Here is an 18,047-nt window from a genome sequence, read left to right on the forward strand (position 1 = left end):
CTCTACTGCTCCATCATCATAAAATGAAAGTTGTGGGTCTCACTGTTTTGTGTTGTTAAAGTCCTTTTTTTTTTTTTTAAGTCTTTTTAAAGTGTTAACATAAATGGTGTTTTATTCTAGAAGTTCAATATATTCAATATATTCTATCACCAGAATGCTGCAAGAAGATCCTGTTTTGTTTCAGCTTTATAAAGACCTTGTTGTGAGTCAAGTGATCAGTGCTGAGGAATTCTGGGCCAATCGTTTAAATATAAATGCGACAGAGAGTTCTTCTACATCCAATCATAAGCAGGATGTTGGCATTTCTGCAGCATTTCTGGTATGTGACCCTTCTAGATTTCTGAAGGAAAAAAGAAAAAAGAAAACTCTGATATATGTGTTAGCAATGCCATTTCTTTTGTAAAACTTAGCATTTCCTTAAAGCAAATCAATAGTTACTTTGGTATCCATGGTATTCTAAAGTATTTTAAAAATAGATGCAGTATTTTTTTAAATGGATGCTTCTTGTGGCCCCTGGGTGGCTCAGTCGGTTAAGCGTCCGACTTTGGCTCAGCTCATGATCTCGCGGTTCAAGAGTTCCAGTCCTGCGTCAAGCTCTATGCTGACAGTTCAGAGCCTGGAGCCTGCTTTGCGTTCTGCATCTCCTTCCCTCTCTCTCTCTGCCCCTCTCCCACTCACACTCTGTCTCTCTCAAAAATGAATAAACGTTAAAAAAAATTTTTTTTTAAATAGATGCTTCTTCTTGCCAGTTAACTTTTTTTGGGTTTTGGACTTGACCCTAATATGCTGGAAATTAAGTGGAGGTTAATAAAAGAGAATCTTTTAGCAATTGGACTAATACTTGTTTCCCCAAATTCTTTTAAAGTTAGGGCTTTCTGATACTTTATTTTATGATTGCTATATACATTAAATGCAGTTAAATGTGGAATGACCATGGTATGACAGAAAAAGTAAGACTTGTAAAATGTATTTTAGTGAAAGATTGAGAATACCCTACCTGTGGAATTAGAAAATGGGATTCATTTAGTCTATACTTTGGTGGAACCAAAGCAGTGTTTATGCATTTAACAAGAATTTGAGTACCAGTTATACGTTTAGCATCTTTCTGGGCACTTAGTAGTAAGTTTAATGAACGAGGCCTTTCCTAAAGAAACCAGTCAGACCATAAGAGACTCTTAAAAAAACTGAGAATACACTGAGGGTTGATGGGGGGGTGGGAAGGAGGGGAAAGTGAGTGATGGACATTAAGGAGGGCACCTGTTGGGATGAGCACTGGGTGTTGTATGGAAACCAATTTGACAATAAATTTCATATTATAAAAAATAAAATAGTAAAAAAAAAGAAAGAAACCAATCAGATAATATTTGTTTATTTATTTAGTAACCAAGGTTTATAGTTGTTTTGGTAACTGTACAAGTGTTATGTTAAAGCTCCACTAGCTATCTTCCTTTGGCCACACGTACACATCCCTATTTGACCATGTTGAATTTTCAAGGAAACCGATTTCACATCAGTAAGACTATGTAAAACCAAGCCAGGCTTCCTTGAGCCCTATTTCTATGCCAAAAATAAAGGTGAGGGACGTATTTCTGTCTCTCTAGTTTTTCAGAAAGTCTATTTTTCCACCTTTGTCCAGTGTCTATTATATGTTTACACGTTTTCCCCCAATATTCTAGTAAATATATACGTGTGGTCTGTATTTTAGGCTGATGTCCGGCCCCAAACAGATGGATGTAATGGTCTGAGATACAATTTAACCTCTGATATCATTGAGTCCATATTTAGGACCTACCCAGCAGGTAAGAAGAATCAGTCTTTCCACATAGTAGAAATATTTGGATGAATTCAGTAATAATACTTAAGTGAAAAACAAGTATTGCAAGGGAACATTTTAAATAGCCAAAGTAAAAAAGTTACAGTACTTACAATTTTACTGAGTTTATTGTTTTAGGGGAGATTTTTCTTCCCTACAGTTGATTCTGGAATGGCAAATTGTTTCCATTATTAAAAGTCAAAGTTGTTAGTTTAAAAAAAAGAAAGCATTACCTTTATTCCTGATGAAGTGCAATAAAATAAGCGTGAAGTACTTACCCAACATCTGACATATAGTAGTTATTAAGGACTTAGTATATAACGTGCTGTCATCAGTTCATTGGTATGATGATTCTTCCATTCTTCCATCAGTGGTTCTTAAACTCTATTTACCCTTCAGCAAACCTGCACAAGATGGCCTGCTCCAGAGGTATCAGTACATAGTTTCTACAACGCTAACTCAGATCCATCATCATGCTGCCTCCAAAGTGACCTTTCTAACCCACAAATCATTACCCTTGCAGAAACCATCTTAAAAGTATAAATGACTTGATCCCAGCTTTATTAATTGAAGGTGTGCAGCTGAGGTTGCAAGCCCCACCACTTCAGTCATTCTGCTGAGCAAACAGTTCTGTCTCAAAGCATATGCTGTTCTCTCTTCTCACTTCCTCACTGTGCCCCGTTAGTCCTTCAGTAACATAACTCCCCCATGGGATTCAACACAAGTATTGCCTCACTACCACCTCTATAAAATCCTGACTTCTTTGGGCAGGTATACATCTCCCCTTTGCTTCTGTAGGGGCTTGTGTCTGCCTCAACAAGTTATCACGTTGTAATTTTTATATCTTTCTGATAAGAATATAATTCTATAGTGCATATTACATACCAGACACCATTCCGAGGCCTTGATATATATTAAGTCATTTAGTCATCACAAGTAACCCTATGAAGTAGGCAGTTTTAATACCCTCATAGGACAGATGAGGAAACCGAGATGGAGAAAGATTAAGTAATTTACACAAGGTCACATAGATAGTAAGTGGCAGACCTAGAATTTCAAACCCAGGCTCTCTGGCTCAAGAGACCATGCTCTTAACCTCTTTGCTCATTGGATTGTGAGCTTCTGGGGTGTGCTGAACTGATAGTCCTAGTGGGTATTGATTCTTGGTATTTCTACTAAAACTTTGAAACTTATTAATTCTTTTGGTGCAAAATAAGGTTTTGTTTGTAATTGGTTAAGATTTATACAGGTAGTGAGTGCCTCACCTAGTCTCTCAAGTTATATTTCAAATTTACAATTAGATTATTATATATGGTATGTAAAGTTGAGCAGTTTAGTAATCTAGTTTTTGCTATTCTGTATTTCAACTAATTTAAGAAGTTTTAAGAAATGGAAATTCTCTATGTAACTATTACGGTTTTTTTCCACAGTAAAAATGAAATATGCAGAAAATGTTCCCCACAACATGACAGAAAAGGAATTTTGGACACGTTTTTTTCAGTCCCATTATTTTCACAGGGACCGGCTGAATACAGGGTCAAAAGACCTATTTGCAGAATGTGCCAAAATAGATGAAAAAGGTAACTGCTTATCCCTCACATGCTAAAATTTCATTTGCTGTTCTCTAGTCCTCTAGTTATAGTGCTGTTAATGACTGTTTTTATTTTTGAGAAAGGTAAGACTTGACCAACTTTTATTTCATTGATTTTGTAGGGTTAAAAACCATGGTTTCACTAGGAGTAAAAAACCCACTGCTTGACTTGACAGCTTTGGAAGATAAACCATTAGATGAGGTAAGCAGTACCAAAAGAATTTATGAGAGGGGTGCCTGGCTGGCTCAGTTGGTAGAGCATGCAACTCTTGATCTAGGGGTTGTGAATTTGAGCCCCACATTGGGCATAGAGCCTACTAAAAAACAAAACAAACAAATTTTAATTTTTTTTTTAAACTTTTGTTTATTTTTTAGAGATAGAGACAGAGCATGAATGAGGTAGGAGCAGAGAGAGAGGGAGACACAGAATCCAAGGCAGGCTCCGGGCTCTGAACTGTCAGCACAGAGCCCGATGTAGGGCTCGAACCCACGAACTGTGAGATCATGACCTGAGCCGAAGTCAGACGCTTAACTGGCTGAGCCGCCCAGGTGCCCCATAAATTTTAGTTAAAAAAAGAATTTATGAGAAAAAACAGTCTTCCTAGTTTCAACTAGTTTAAAAATTGCCTTCAGTGTAGATATTCCACTTCTGAGAATAAAATACACGAAGTACTGTTGTTTGGAGTGATTTATCAGAAGTGCTTCTTAGTAGCACTGTTTGCTATTAAAATTGCCTTGGAGAATTGAACTTATAGGCGTTGCTAAAACTTTTGTAACAGAATTTTAGTCGGTTGAGTGTTGGACTTCAGCTCAGGTCATGATCTCATGGTTTGTGGGTTCAAGCCCGCATCAGGCTGTGTTCTGGCAGCTCAGAGCCTGGAGCCTGCTTCAGATTCTGTGTCTCCCTCTCTCTCTGCCTCTCCCCCATTTGTACTCTCTCTCTCTCTCAAAATTAAGTAAACTTAAAAAAAATAAAAAATAAAAGAATTTTCTAGCTTCCACATAGCAATTCTCTAGGTAATAATGTGAAGGCTTAACATGTATTTGTGAGTCCAGCTTTATGCTCTAGCTGACATTAATCTAAAGAAATGTGGATAAATATTAGTAGATGAGGAAAAGATAACAAGCATTTTTCCATAGCCCACTATTTGGCAGACCTTGAACACACTCATGACCCTTACCCTATGCTAGCTCCAATATGTTTCAACAACTAGACCATCAAGTGTGAGCTACCTACCCCTGCATCGTGTCTCCAGACTTACAGATTTATCCAGTCATGGAGAGAGATATGATCCCTTCTGATTAGGGCAAATTCCATTCCTGTTTGTATCTTCTAGGGTAGGAACCTGCCTTCCTCAGGTATTCTCTTCACACTTATATTTTCATTTTCTTACCTTTCTTTTGGTTTCTCTTCTGCTGGCCGTATACACATGCTTATACCTTCCTATCTTATTTTTCTTGTACTCTCCAAGTGAGGAAACTAATGTTAAAATTTTGACCTACAGTCTAGATTATAAATTAACAGAAAATAACCCTCGGTGCCCAGATAAGTCATTTCCTTAATGAAATTTAGTTTTCTTGGTAATTCTCCACATTCAGGCACTTCCTTGCTGAATTTCAACACATTAAAATATGACCCTCTGAAGTCAGCCCGAAAAAAATGAAGCTTAATATGGGGAAAAGATTTTAGTGCTTCCCCCTGCCCTCAAGCCCAGTTTTCTTATAAAATGAGGTTAATAGTACTGATCTTAGTAGGGAGTAGGAAAGTTGAGATGTTGTTTAAGGGTATCAGCTTGTCACTAGTAGATAAATAAGTTTTAGATATCTAATGCACAGTGGAGTCAACAGTGCTGTGTTATAAACTTCAGAGTTGCTGCATCTTAATTGCCCTTACCTCAAAACAAAAAATGATAATTATGTAACATGATAGAGATGTTAGTTAGCTGTAGGGTATCTTGTTGGAGCACGTAAGTATCAAATCAACACATTTATACCTTTAACTTCTAAAATGTTACATGTCAATTATATCTCTGGAAAAAATGCAAAACAAAAAAAGTGCGGACTTTATGGGATTGCTACAAGAGTTAAAAGAGTGTGGTACACAGTGAGTACTCAACAAATAATAGGTGTTACTATAATTTCTGTTTCTACTGCTATACAATATTTGATTGTATGGATATGTAAACATATATATAACCAAACCCCTTAATAGAGATCTTGGTTGATTTACTTTTTCCTTTGGTGCCTTTTTCTTTCATCCTCTAGGTGTTACAACTGTCTTAGGTATGGCCTTGGGCCACCTTCTGAATACATTCTCTTTATTCCATTGCTTTGAATACTAATATTGATGATGATGAATATGAAATGATGAATCCCAGGTAGCTGTGGTCTCTCTAACCCCAGAACTCCCAAAATCATACATCTGCCTGTTTACTTGATATCTTCACGTAGATATTTCAGACATCTCAGCATAGCATGTCCAAACTGGAACCTTTTATTCCTCATATATCTGTTTGTTTCTGAGTCTTTCCCATCTCAGTAAAAAAAAACAAAACAAAACATTGCTATAGACACAGTTGCTCAAGCCAAAACCTGGGAGTCTCCTTGATTCCTTCCCTTCCTTCACCTCCAAAACTCAGTTCATCAGTAAGTCCTCTACAAAACATCTCTGATTTGTCTACATCTGTCCATCTGTACCCTTACACCCTCACTATTAGGCTACCACCATTTTTGTCTTGATTGCTTGTGTTAGCCTCCTAATTGGTATTCCTATTTCCACTGTTTTTCCCTATAATTTATTCTCCCCTAGCAGTAAGAGTTATAAATCAGATCATAATAGTTTCCTATGTAAAACTCTTTGATGGATTCTCATTGAAATTAAAATAAAAATCAAAACTCCTACAAGGCTCTTCTTGACTTGGACTCTGTCTGCTTCTACCTCACTTTGGGCCACACCTTCTTTCAGGTCTGTTCCAAGCTTTTTCTACCTCAGGGTCTTTGCACTTCCTGTTTCTCCTCCCTGCTCTTCCACCTAACTAGCTTCTACTCTTCTTTTAGACATCTGTTCAAATGCTACTTCTTCAAGAGAGACCTTCCCTAACCTGTCTATCTAAAGTAGCTCCTCCTCTCCATCTAGTCACTATATCATGCCACCCCTCTTTATTTTTTTCATAGCATCAGTCATTTTCAAAAGTGATCTTTTTATCTTGTCAGAGGGTGACTCTTCTTGTTGTATTGGCTTGTCACCCATACATGGCATGTATTAGGCACTCAGTAATTACTTGATAAATGAATGAATGGTATATGAGTCTTTTTGTAATTTTTCTTTTACATCTTTAGTTTTATGTCTCACCAATCCCTGGCCCACCCTTCATTCCAAGTGTACAGCAATACAGAAAAAAACTCATAATATGTATTCTGTTGCTTCTGTACCTTTGTTTAAGCAGATTTTTCTCCCTAAAATATCATTGTCTCTATGTCTGGCTTGCAAGCACTTATTCAACTTATGGTGCTTCTTGAAGCTTTTTTGAATCTACCTCTGCTCTCCTCCAGTGGGATTGGCTACTTCTTCTATTACAGCACATCATATAAGTTGTAACTACGTGTACACTTACAACACAGCATCCCACTAACTACTATACTGGCTCCTTTGGCACAACATCTTATTAAGTTTCTGTCTGTAGGGCCTAGCACATAGCATAAACTCAATACATGTTTGAAAATATCTATTTCTCCAGTATCTCATTTTACATAGCTTAGACTTGCTTACACTAATACTAGCAAAGTTATAAAGCCAGAATTTGAAAACATATCTATCTGACTCCAAAGTCCGTGCTTTTTTTTCCCCTACCATATTCTATTACTTCATTTAATATTTTGCTAGCTATATCTAAAACTGGTCTTTAAAAAATGCATGTTTCGAGGCACCTGGCTGACTCGGTAGAGCATGCAACTCTTGATCTAAAGGATGTGAACAACTTTGAGCCCCACATTGGGTGTAGAGATTACTTTTAAAAATAAAATCTTGGGGCGCCTGGGTGGCGCAGTCGGTTAAGCGTCCGACTTCAGCCAGGTCACGATCTCGCGGTCCGTGAGTTCGAGCCCCGCGTCGGGCTCTGGGCTGATGGCTCAGAGCTTGGAGCCTGTTTCCGATTCTGTGTCTCCCTCTCTCTCTGCCCCTCCCCCATTCATGCTCTGTCTCTCTCTGTCGCAAAAATAAATAAACGTTGAAAAAAAAAAAAATTTAAAAAATAAAATCTTAATAACAAATGCATGGTTTAAGGTTAAGATTATTTTTGTGAAGCCAGAAGGAATATGTTGTATTTTTAATCTGTAACTTATTTTTAAATGTTTACCTGTAAAAATTAAGTAATTCTCAGAATTAATGAAGTCCCATCATCCAATTTTTTCAGCTAACGTATCTCTCATGATGGATAAGAAAACTAGAATTTTATTTTGAATTTTAATCCTCTAAATTATTTCTCTTAGGGCTATGGAATTTCTTCTGTGCCATCTGCTTCTAATTCCAAATCCATAAAGGAGAATAGTAATGCTGCCATCATCAAGAGGTTTAACCATCACAGTGCCATGGTCCTGGCAGCAGGTCTCAGGAAACAGTTAAGTATACATGCAAAGGTTCAATAACTGGACTTTTCAAGATAGCCAGATGGAGTTGTATTGTTGCTCTGCTTGTGATTTTTAACATTTTTCCCACTTTGTTTTAAGAGAAGCACAAAATGAACAAAATGGTGAGCCCAGCAGCATTGATGGAAATTCTGGAGATGCAGATTGCTTCCAACCAGCAGTCAAAAGGGTATGAGTAAAAAGTGTGGAACGTTTAGAACTCAGGTTTCTCCAGAAACCTTGTATAACTTACTAGTACTTTATGTTGATCCTTGATTATTTAAAATGACTCAGTTCTTCTGGTCAAGACATTAGGTGTTTGGCATAAGTTATAGAACACTTAAAGGAACACTTTCTTGGTTTTAACTTGCCAGCCACCTTTCCATGAACTCCTGTCTATTCACTGTTTTTATTGGCTTTCTTCTCTTTTTTTCCTTCACATCTACACATACAGTTTGTGTTGTGGGCAAGAGTATCAACAAAGGCAATATGACAAGAATAAAAACTAAAGGTTGTGTATATGATTTTAGAAGATAGGGTTTGGGCCTTATATTAAGAGCTAGAGCTCTTATATATTAAGCTCTTAAATATTAAGCTCTTATACATAAGCTCTTATATATTAAGAGCTTATATATTTCAGAACTAGAAATGTGTTCTCGTTAGATATTGAAGAAATCATTTAGGGCTATGAGAGAATAAGGACACAATTGTCTACTTCCATATTTCTTCTTTCTTTGCAACTTTGCCAAACTACTCTTTCAGTTTTTTAAAGTTCCTTCCCAATTACAAAAAATGAATATGATAAAGTTTTCTTAGAGGGCAATTAGGCAATATATATTAAAATTTTAAAGGTTTATAGCCCTGTCCATTTTGGGGCAGCATTTCATTTTGGACACTTATTTAAAAAGGTAAAGATGTGCAAAGATTTAGATATAAATATTCATTACAGTACTATAATAGAGAAAATAGCAAATATCCTAATAATATCTGTGGTGTGTCCAAACAATGTAGATTGATGCGGCCATGAATAACTTGAAAAGGATTCATGACCTACTGAATTGAAAGGAGTTCACATTTACCATAACAGTAGCGTAGTTCATAAAAAATTAAAGACACCAATGTTTTTAATTGTTTGTTTTGAGAGAGAGAGTACGTACATGCATGAGAGAGGGACAGAGAGAGAGAGAGAATCCCAAGCAGGCTCCATGCTTTCAGTGCAGAGCCAAACGTAGGGCTTGATCTCACAAACCATGAGATCATGACCTGATCCAGAATCAAGAGTCAGAGGCTCAACTGACTGAGCCACCCAGGCACCCAAGAAACCATTTTTGAGTTGCCTAAAATACTAAGGGGTGGGAAACAAAAATGAATTTAACAGTTCTTATTCTCAGCGTTCAGTGTCTATAGGGAAGACGAAATCAAAAGAACAATTTCAAAATAAGGTATAGTAATTGTGGGTTGCCTGGGTGACTCAGTTGGTCGAGCGTCTGACTCTTGACTTTGATTCAGGTCATGATCGCCCGTTGTGTGAATTCAAGCCCTGCATCGGGCTCTGTGCTGACACTGTGGAGTATGCTTAGGATTTGTCTCCCTCTCTCTCTGCCCGTCCCCCACTTCCTCTGTATGTCTCTCAAAATAAATAAAAGTAAATGTGAAAAAAAAAGTATAGTAGTGTTATTTACAATAGGAACCAGAATAAAAATTAATGAATTAAATAAAAAGTTCACAGATCAGACTGTGTGACACAACTTCATATGTAAAAAAAAACTTTAAGAACTTTTTAAAAAGGACCTCAGAAATATACGCTAAGGGGTTATCGTTCCATAAAGGGATTATGGGTGATTTTTAACTTGAGTTCATGTTTCAGTAACTTAATATGTTTTTACAGGCATATACACTTTTAAAATTAACAAACCCAAGAAAATATTTTTTTTTCTTAAGTTTTTAACTATTTTTTTAAATGTTTATTTATTTTTGAGAGAGAGAGAGACAGCGCATGAGCGGGGCAGGAGTGAGAGAGAAGGAGACACAGAATCTGCAGCAGGCTCCAGGCTCTGAGCTGTCAACAGAGCCCTACATAGGGCTTGAACCCATGAACTGCAAGATCATGACCTGAACTGAAGTTGAATGCTTAACCGACTGAGCCACCTTGGCGCCCCAAGTTTTTATTTAAATTCCTGTTAGTTAACATACAATGTAATACTAGTTTTAGGTGTACAATTTAGTGATTCAGTACTTACATACAATGCTTGGTGATCATCACTTGGTGTACTCCTTTAAAAAATACTTATTTAAGCCATAAATAAATGACTAAGAAAAGTGAAATGAAAATTAAAGTTACAGGGGCGCTTGGGTGGCTCAGTCAGTTGACTGAACTCAGTTGAGTGACTATTAATTTCGGCTCGGGTCACATAGTCTCACGATTAGTGAGATCAAGCCCTCATTAGGCTCCACACTGACTGTGGAAGTCTGCTTAGGATTCTCTCGCTCTCACTCTCCCCCTCACATGCATGCATGCGCTCTCTCTCCAAATAAGTAAATAAACGTTAATAAAATAAAAAATGAAAGTTATAGAGAGGAGTTTTAAGGAGAAATACAGGAAGTGACACTCTTTGCAATACTGTGCACTAAGTACATTTGATTCTTGGTAATTAAAGAGTTGTCAAAAGTCATGGTTTGTTGCATTTTCACAATATTCAATATTACTGACTCTGTTGTTTCAAATCAATAGTTTGAAATAGTCTGCTCTATGTTCTGCAAAAGGGTCTTAAAGAATGAGAGATTCAGAAGTAGTAATAGACAAAGTCCTTACTTTATAGATTTTTCATTTAGGTGTGTGAGTCATGATGCCTAACGAGGCCTTAGCAGAGGTTTAGGATTTGGGTTGTTATGGGAGGTTAGGGAGGGACATGACTTAGGCAACAGCAGGGGTAGAAATGAGCTTGACATACATGGAAAGTAATGAAGATATTGGTATGCCTTGAATTTAGCTGAAGGGTATAGAGTTGAGAAAGTAGTAAAAAATTAGGCTGAGTCCAGGTAAAGTGGGGCTGATGAATGTGTTACTTTGAATATTCTACCGTCAGGTTTGTTCCTAAACTACAAGAGGACTATTCAGACTGTCAAAATAGGGACACTTTAAAATACTAAGTTTTTAAATCCTTTCTGAGAGTTACTTAATAACCTAAATGTTTTGATCCTAGTCCTGGTAGCTACAGGTGAGGGTTGACCAGAAGGTTTCATTGTTAAAGGGGCACCTGGATGGCTCAGTCAGTTGCGTGTCCGACTTCAGCTCAGGTCACAATCTCACAGTTTGTGAGTTCAAGCCCCCGTGTTGGGCTCTGTGCTGACAGCTCAGAGCCTGGAGCCTGCTTTGGTCTCTGTGTCTCCCTCTCTCTCTCTGCCCCTACTCCACTCACAGTCTGTCCCTCTCTGTCTCTCAAAAATGAATAAACGTTAAGAAAATAAAACTAAAAAAGAAAGGTTTCATTGCTGTGTAAAGGCTGAAATGTTGCAGAATTATTTTCACAAATGTCCATGTAGATTGCTTTCTCGTGTCTTATAAAGTAGGCTGTAGAAATTTAGCAGTTTGTTACTAGTACAGGAGAAAGATGAGTAAAACAAAGTAAAGAGTACAGAAGTAAACCCAAATACATGGAAGAATTAAATATATATATATGATAAACATGATATTTCAGAATTAATGGGACAAGACAGATTATTCTACAAATGAGTGTTAAGAGGACTGATTAATAATTTAGTAAAAAGAAGCTCAGATTCCCTGCCTTACTTCTTATTCCAAAATAAATTCTAAGTGGATCAAAGATTTAAGGAGAAAATTAATCCACAGAAGAATAAGCAAAAAAGGGATAGTTAAAACCAAAAAACGCCCAATTGGAAGAAAACGTATTTACAACATTTACAATAAATTAGTCTTTTGGCCGCCTGGGTGGCTCAATCGGTTAAGTGTCCGACTCTTGACCTCCGCTCAGGTCTTGATCTCAGGGTCGTGAATTCAGGCACTGAACTGGGCTCTGTGCTGGGTGTGAGGTCTACTTAGGAAAAAAAAAAATAGTCTTATGTGGTGGAAAAATAGTAAAAGATACCATTTTCATCTGCCAGACTATTAAAAATTAAAGGTTCAGTAATAATATGGTCAGAGTGTAGGAAAACAGGTATTCTGTAAATGGTTGGTGAGAAAATGAGTTCAACCAATTGTAGAGCAGTTATCTCTAGGAACTGAAGCTCATGGTGGGAAGACTTCATATTTTACTGTCTGTAGAGTTGTACTTTTTCAATCATGTTCATTACTCTAGTAAGGAAAAGTTTCCATATAAAGTGCTGTGTTAATAATTATAGGCGAAGTTACAAGAGTCCATTGAATATGAAGACTTGGGAAAAAATAATTCCATAAAAACAATTGCACTAAACCTCAAGAAGTCAGATAGGTAAGTTTGGTCAATATTAAATTAACCTGAGACACAATAGTTATATAACACAAGTCACTGCAGAGTATATTCTGCAAGTATAGCACTCCAGTTTTAAATCATTTTACCATAAAAATATATTATCTTTTTCTTTGAGAATTTACTTTGTGCATTTCAGAAAAGGATGCTAAATGATCAAAGCCAAGATAAAAATGTGTTCTCTGTACTGTTTGCTTACTGCCCATATAGGAATTAAGTTACTTTATTGAAATCTATTTAGCTTATATTATTTTTTGCTTTGGGGATAATGTTATATTGAGACTGCTAAAATATTTGAAGGACAAATGTTACGTGCCTTTATTCTGTGTTATGAGTCATTTCTTTCTTCCTTGCTAATCTTCAGGTATTATCATGGTCCAACTCCAATCCAGTCACTACAGTATGCAACAAGTCAGGACATTATTAATTCTTTTCAAAGTATTAGGCAAGAAATGGAAGCTTATACACCCAAATTAACTCAGGTAGGTGACTTGCACTGTTTGAAAACCAAAATTCCCTTAGTTATTTCCTCAGTTTATGAGGACAAACACATTGAATTATATAAACTGTTTTAATTGCATTTAAAGACATATTGCCACTAAATAAATTGAAAAAAAGAGGTAGGAAGAAAAAGGTATTTGGCATATTCAAGAAGCATCTGAAGTTAAGGTGGTAATGAAAAATAAGATAATGAGTTTTGTGCCAATTTTTTCCCTTCCGTATACATAGTGTTGCTGGGGAAATTGCCCAGATTTCCAGAAAACTTGTGGACATCACTGTCTAAATATTTTGCATGACCTTAAGCTAGAATATATAAAATAGATCTTATTATCTAGTCTTTATTTTTCCCTGCTCTTATTCATACTTAAATGGATCAGCAAGTTCTGTCCATTCTTCATTATTTCTTGACTCCTATCACCTTGGTTAAAGCAAACCTGAGTAGTTTTCCACAATGCCACTACAAGTTCTCTTTCTAAAAACAAATTTATCACCCTGTAGCTTAAATCCTTTACTGGCCCCTTTTGTTGCTATAGTTACTGTCTGAATGCCTCATCTGGGGTGCCAGAATCTTTACGTCTGGCCCGAACCCACATCTCCAGCTGCATTTCCACCATTCCTTTCCACACACAACCAAGAGTCCTCTCTCCAGCCTAACACACAAAACTGCCTAGAAAACAAAGTCATACTTTCTCTCTTAGCCTGTTTCCTGACCCTGAGGACCTAATAATAATTATTCAAAACTGAACTCAAATTACATTGTCTCTGTAAAGCAATCCTCAGCATGCCCAGCAACAAGTTTTGGAGGTGGGGGGGGGGAGGCACATCTTTTGTCTATTTTTGTAAACTCTGAATCAGAGTTCACATCTGTCTTGTAGTGCTTACCACATATTGGAACTTATTTTTTTTACTTACAGAAAGTTGCAAAAAAATGTTTTCTGGCTGTTTTGAGATAGAAACTCAAATATTTCAGTGTGTATTTCCTAAAACAAGACATTCTCATAAATAACACAGTACAATTCTCATACATAACATGGTACAATTACAGAAACGATAAGTTAACATTGATAAAGAATTTTTTTTTTAATGTTTGTTTATTTTTGAGAGAGTGCAAGCAGGTTAGGGGCATAGAGAGAGGGAGACAGAGGATCCAAAGCAGGCTCCATGCTGAGAGCAGAGAGCCTGACATGGGGTTCAGACTCCCAAGTCACGAGATGATGCCCTGAGCTGAAGTCAGACGCTTAACCGACTCAGCCACCCAGGTGCCCCTAACATTGATAAAGTATTATTATCCAGCCTATAAGTCTTAACAAAAATTTCACCAGTTGTACCACCAGTGTCCCTTGGAGCAAAAGAAAACTTTTTTTCCTTGGTCCAGCATCCAAGTCAAGTTCATTGAGTTGCATTTAGTTCTCATGTTTTTTAGTCTCTTTTAAAATGGTATCATTTTAAAAATAAATTAAATAAATAAATAAGGTAAAATTGTATCGTTTTTCAATCTCTCTTTGTTTTTCATGATCTTGATATTTGAATAAAAGCCAGCTTTTGTAAAATACCCTCACTTTGAGTTTCTCTAATGTTTCCTCATGACTAGATTCACATTAAGCATTTTGGGCAAGAATACCACAGAAATGATGTGTCATCCTCAGTGTATCGTATCAGGAGGCACATACTTAATTTGTCCTAACTTTTGATCACTTGGGTAGGGTAGTATCTATCTGGTTTTCCACCAAAAAGTTAATATTTTCCCTCTGTAATGAGTATCTTGAGAGATATTTTAAGACCATATAAATATTCTATTTCCTATCAAACTTTTACCCACTAGTTTTTTAGAATCCGTTGATGATTCTTACCAAAACACTTACTTGTGTGGTGGTGGTGAAGTGGTGATTTTCTAATTCCGTCATCCCTTCTACATTTGTCAGTTGACACTTTGCTAAGACAAAGAGCTTCCCTTTCCTTCTGTGTTTATTTATAACAGAATGGACTCATGGGTTTTTACATTATTTTGTGGGTTATGAACTGTTGCTGTCTTTTTGTTAAACTAAAGTATAATTTACATAGTTAAATGTACCTTTTTTAGTCTCTTCTGCAACTTTTAATAAACACAGTTGTGTAACCACTGACACAATTAAAAAAATTTGTCACCTCCAAAAATGTACCCGTGCCTCTTTGCAATCAGACCCTTCCCACGCCCTTCACACTGGCTCCTATATCTTTCTGACAATGTCCTCATCAATTTTTGAGCACCTCCTTTTGAGTACCTTACTTTATGGAACGATGAGATAGATGTTCCAGGTTCATCTTATGCTTGCCCTGCCCCAGCCACAGAATCTTTTTTAATGTTGGGTACACTTAGAAACCAAGATCTGGGTGTGGTGTACTGGTTGCTGTTGGGGTGTCATTTGCTACTGGTTTATCGTCCCCTCTGCGAACAGAGCTAGGAAATACATATATGTTCATATATGTACACATAACAATTGTGGGATCATTTGACTCCTTTTTTTCATCTGTAGTGTAACCCAGCATCTGGCCCTTGGGCCTAAGTAGATCCTCCTAACTTTTTCAAGCTGTGGTCAATCCTAGATACTTAAATTCTTCCCCATACTCACCCTGCATGCCAAAAATGATTTTATATCTGAGACACATGAATTGAGTCAGGAAGGCCCAAGAAATCAATTGTCTGGGTGTATATACCTGAGTACGGCCCGTGGCTAGTCAGCCAGCTCAGCAATCACAGAAGCTTCTAGTTCCAAAGCATTATAAAATTTCTGACAAAAGTGAATAGGAATAACATGAACTCCCATGTCCCCTTAACTTGTGGTGGTCATATCCTGTACTCTTACACCAAGTTGAAATTTTGTTTTCACCCAGTCCATATACCATGGATTTCTACTTAATAAAAACTCCATTGAAAAGCCTTAGAGAGGGTAACCCTGCACTTGAGCTATTCAACAAATGACTTGCTCCTCTATAACCACAGTGCCTGGCACTTGTTAGGCACTCACTGAATAGATATGTGAATTATTTTCCTAACTGTTGATACTGATACAGTGGGGAGTGTGTTTTTTCCCCTTTTGGTTAAGTATTCACTTCCTTGGAAAACTACAAATGATATATTTCTGCTCTGTTGAGTTTTCTCTTTTTTCCCCCTAGCTGCCAGTAAGTATACACGTTAACATGTTGTTTTAGTTGTTTTCTTAAGCTCAGTTTTAGCTTCAGTTGTAGAGTTCACAAGTTGAGTTGGTACTTAAGAAGGGCCAAAGTGTGACTTTTGGGGTCTAAAGATGTGCCAGGTATTACTGGAAGACTGGTAGGTATTCTGTTTCTATGCACACTGTGTTTCTGGCCTCACACAAAGTAGTTCACTCTAGTTGCTGTAGATTATGTGTTTATGCAGGAGTAAAGATGCACTGACCATTTTGCTGTAAAACTGAATGTTAGGTAAGAAAGATGACAGGAAGAGGAAATCACTTTCTGTGTCTTCGCTTCTTGCAGGTTCTCTCAAGTAGTGCTGCCAGCAGTACTATCACAACACTGTCACCTGGAGGAGCACTTATGCAGGGAGGGACACAGCAAGCCATAAACCGTATGTGCTGGGCTTTCTGTTGCTGCCCCTTTACTTAAATGAGCTCTAAAGAGCAGCTTGAGAGGAATGCTAAAGTTACATTGGTTTTTGTTTGGAGCTTTCTGAAATTTTTGTTTTTGTGCATATAGATCCTGAGATCTATTTAGACAAGAGCTTAAGTTTTGTAATTGTCTTAATAGTACAAAGAGTGGTGCATTGCTAGTCTCCCTATAGCATACCAAAAGCCTTCTTTTTTACTTTACACCTCTTAGAATAAAGGGAAATCTGAAAATTGCTCCAAAATCCAAGGGAATTTAAACTCTGGGATCTGTTAGCCACAAAATCGGTAACTTATCTCAGAATAGCACATCCTGGTTTGGCATTGGCCGAGAACACACGTTCAGATTTATTCTATGAGTGGTCATTCTTTCAGAAGCTATACATATGTAAAAATAACCTTTATCCTATAGACCTCTTGTTTTTTCTACAGAGATGGTGCCAAATGATATTCAGTCTGAGTTGAAACACCTGTATGTGGCTGTTGGGGAACTTCTACGGCACTTCTGGTCCTGCTTTCCCGTTAATACACCATTCCTAGAAGAAAAGGTCAGAATTAATTCCAAACACAGCCAGCTCAGTGGTAGTGTGACTTAGCGAGATACTGTTTTGAAATTGGAAAATTGTATTGTTTACCATGTGCTAGACACTGGGATAAGCACTTGCATACGTTAATTTAAGCCTTCAGCATCCTGATGGAGGTAGGTATTAAAACCCATTTTATAGATGAAGAAATTTGAGATACAGGCCAGTTCTATAACTTATGATTGTATGTCTTAAAACTTGTGTCTACCTCTAAGCCACTGGGAGTAATTGAAGAACACAGATCCAAAACAAATCACATCAGTAAAATTATTTATTTGGTATATTTTTTAGAGGTAATTAAATTCAAACTTATATTGACAACAAATATAGCACTAGCTGTTTAACACTGAAACTCTTTTAAATCAATTAAAGGACAGCTGATACATGGGAAAATATTTACAGCTTTAATAGTAATAGCTTAACTATATAGATTACTCTTATAAACATTTCTTAAGAGAACGGTAAATACCCCATTAAAAATAATAGGCAAGAGACTTTTAACAGGCCCCTCACTAAAGAATGCGGGTGGTTCAGGAAACCTAAGAGGAAATTTTCATACTCACTAGTATTCAAATAAGTTCATCTTTAACGCTACAGCAAAAGAGCATTTTTTTAATCAATTATTTATTTTATTTATTTATTTATTTATTTTTATCAATGATTTTTAAAAGAAAAAATTTTAAGTGATCAGTGATGGCTGAGTTGCCAAGAGTTCTTTCTTTTATTATTCATACTACCTTTTAAAAAAAAAGTTTGACCCAGAAATTCAACACTCAGAAATTTAACCTAAGGAAGTAATTAAGAATATTTATAAATATTTAGCAGTAGAGATGTTCCTCTGCCACT

The 18,047-nt window shown here is 36.7% G+C and overlaps 1 protein-coding gene across 1 annotated transcript in view; it reads left to right on the plus strand.

The window, feature by feature from the left end:
• The window catches only part of GTF2H1 (general transcription factor IIH subunit 1), a 38,057-nt gene that overhangs the window by 13,722 nt on the left and 6,288 nt on the right, over window positions 1-18,047 (plus strand). The window contains exons 4-13 of the mRNA XM_047070334.1: window positions 154-319; window positions 1,706-1,799; window positions 3,244-3,393; window positions 3,527-3,606; window positions 7,893-8,020; window positions 8,130-8,217; window positions 12,387-12,475; window positions 12,858-12,975; window positions 16,490-16,580; window positions 17,050-17,165. Coding sequence (XP_046926290.1) covers window positions 154-319; window positions 1,706-1,799; window positions 3,244-3,393; window positions 3,527-3,606; window positions 7,893-8,020; window positions 8,130-8,217; window positions 12,387-12,475; window positions 12,858-12,975; window positions 16,490-16,580; window positions 17,050-17,165 — 1,120 coding nt within the window. The remainder of the gene's footprint in view (window positions 1-153; window positions 320-1,705; window positions 1,800-3,243; window positions 3,394-3,526; window positions 3,607-7,892; window positions 8,021-8,129; window positions 8,218-12,386; window positions 12,476-12,857; window positions 12,976-16,489; window positions 16,581-17,049; window positions 17,166-18,047) is intronic.

This window comes from Lynx rufus, unplaced genomic scaffold (genome assembly GCF_022079265.1).
Source record: "Lynx rufus isolate CCGP_SWC_20201006 ecotype Redwood Valley unplaced genomic scaffold, mLynRuf1.p SCAF_9, whole genome shotgun sequence".
Taxonomy (NCBI): Eukaryota; Metazoa; Chordata; class Mammalia; order Carnivora; family Felidae; genus Lynx; species Lynx rufus.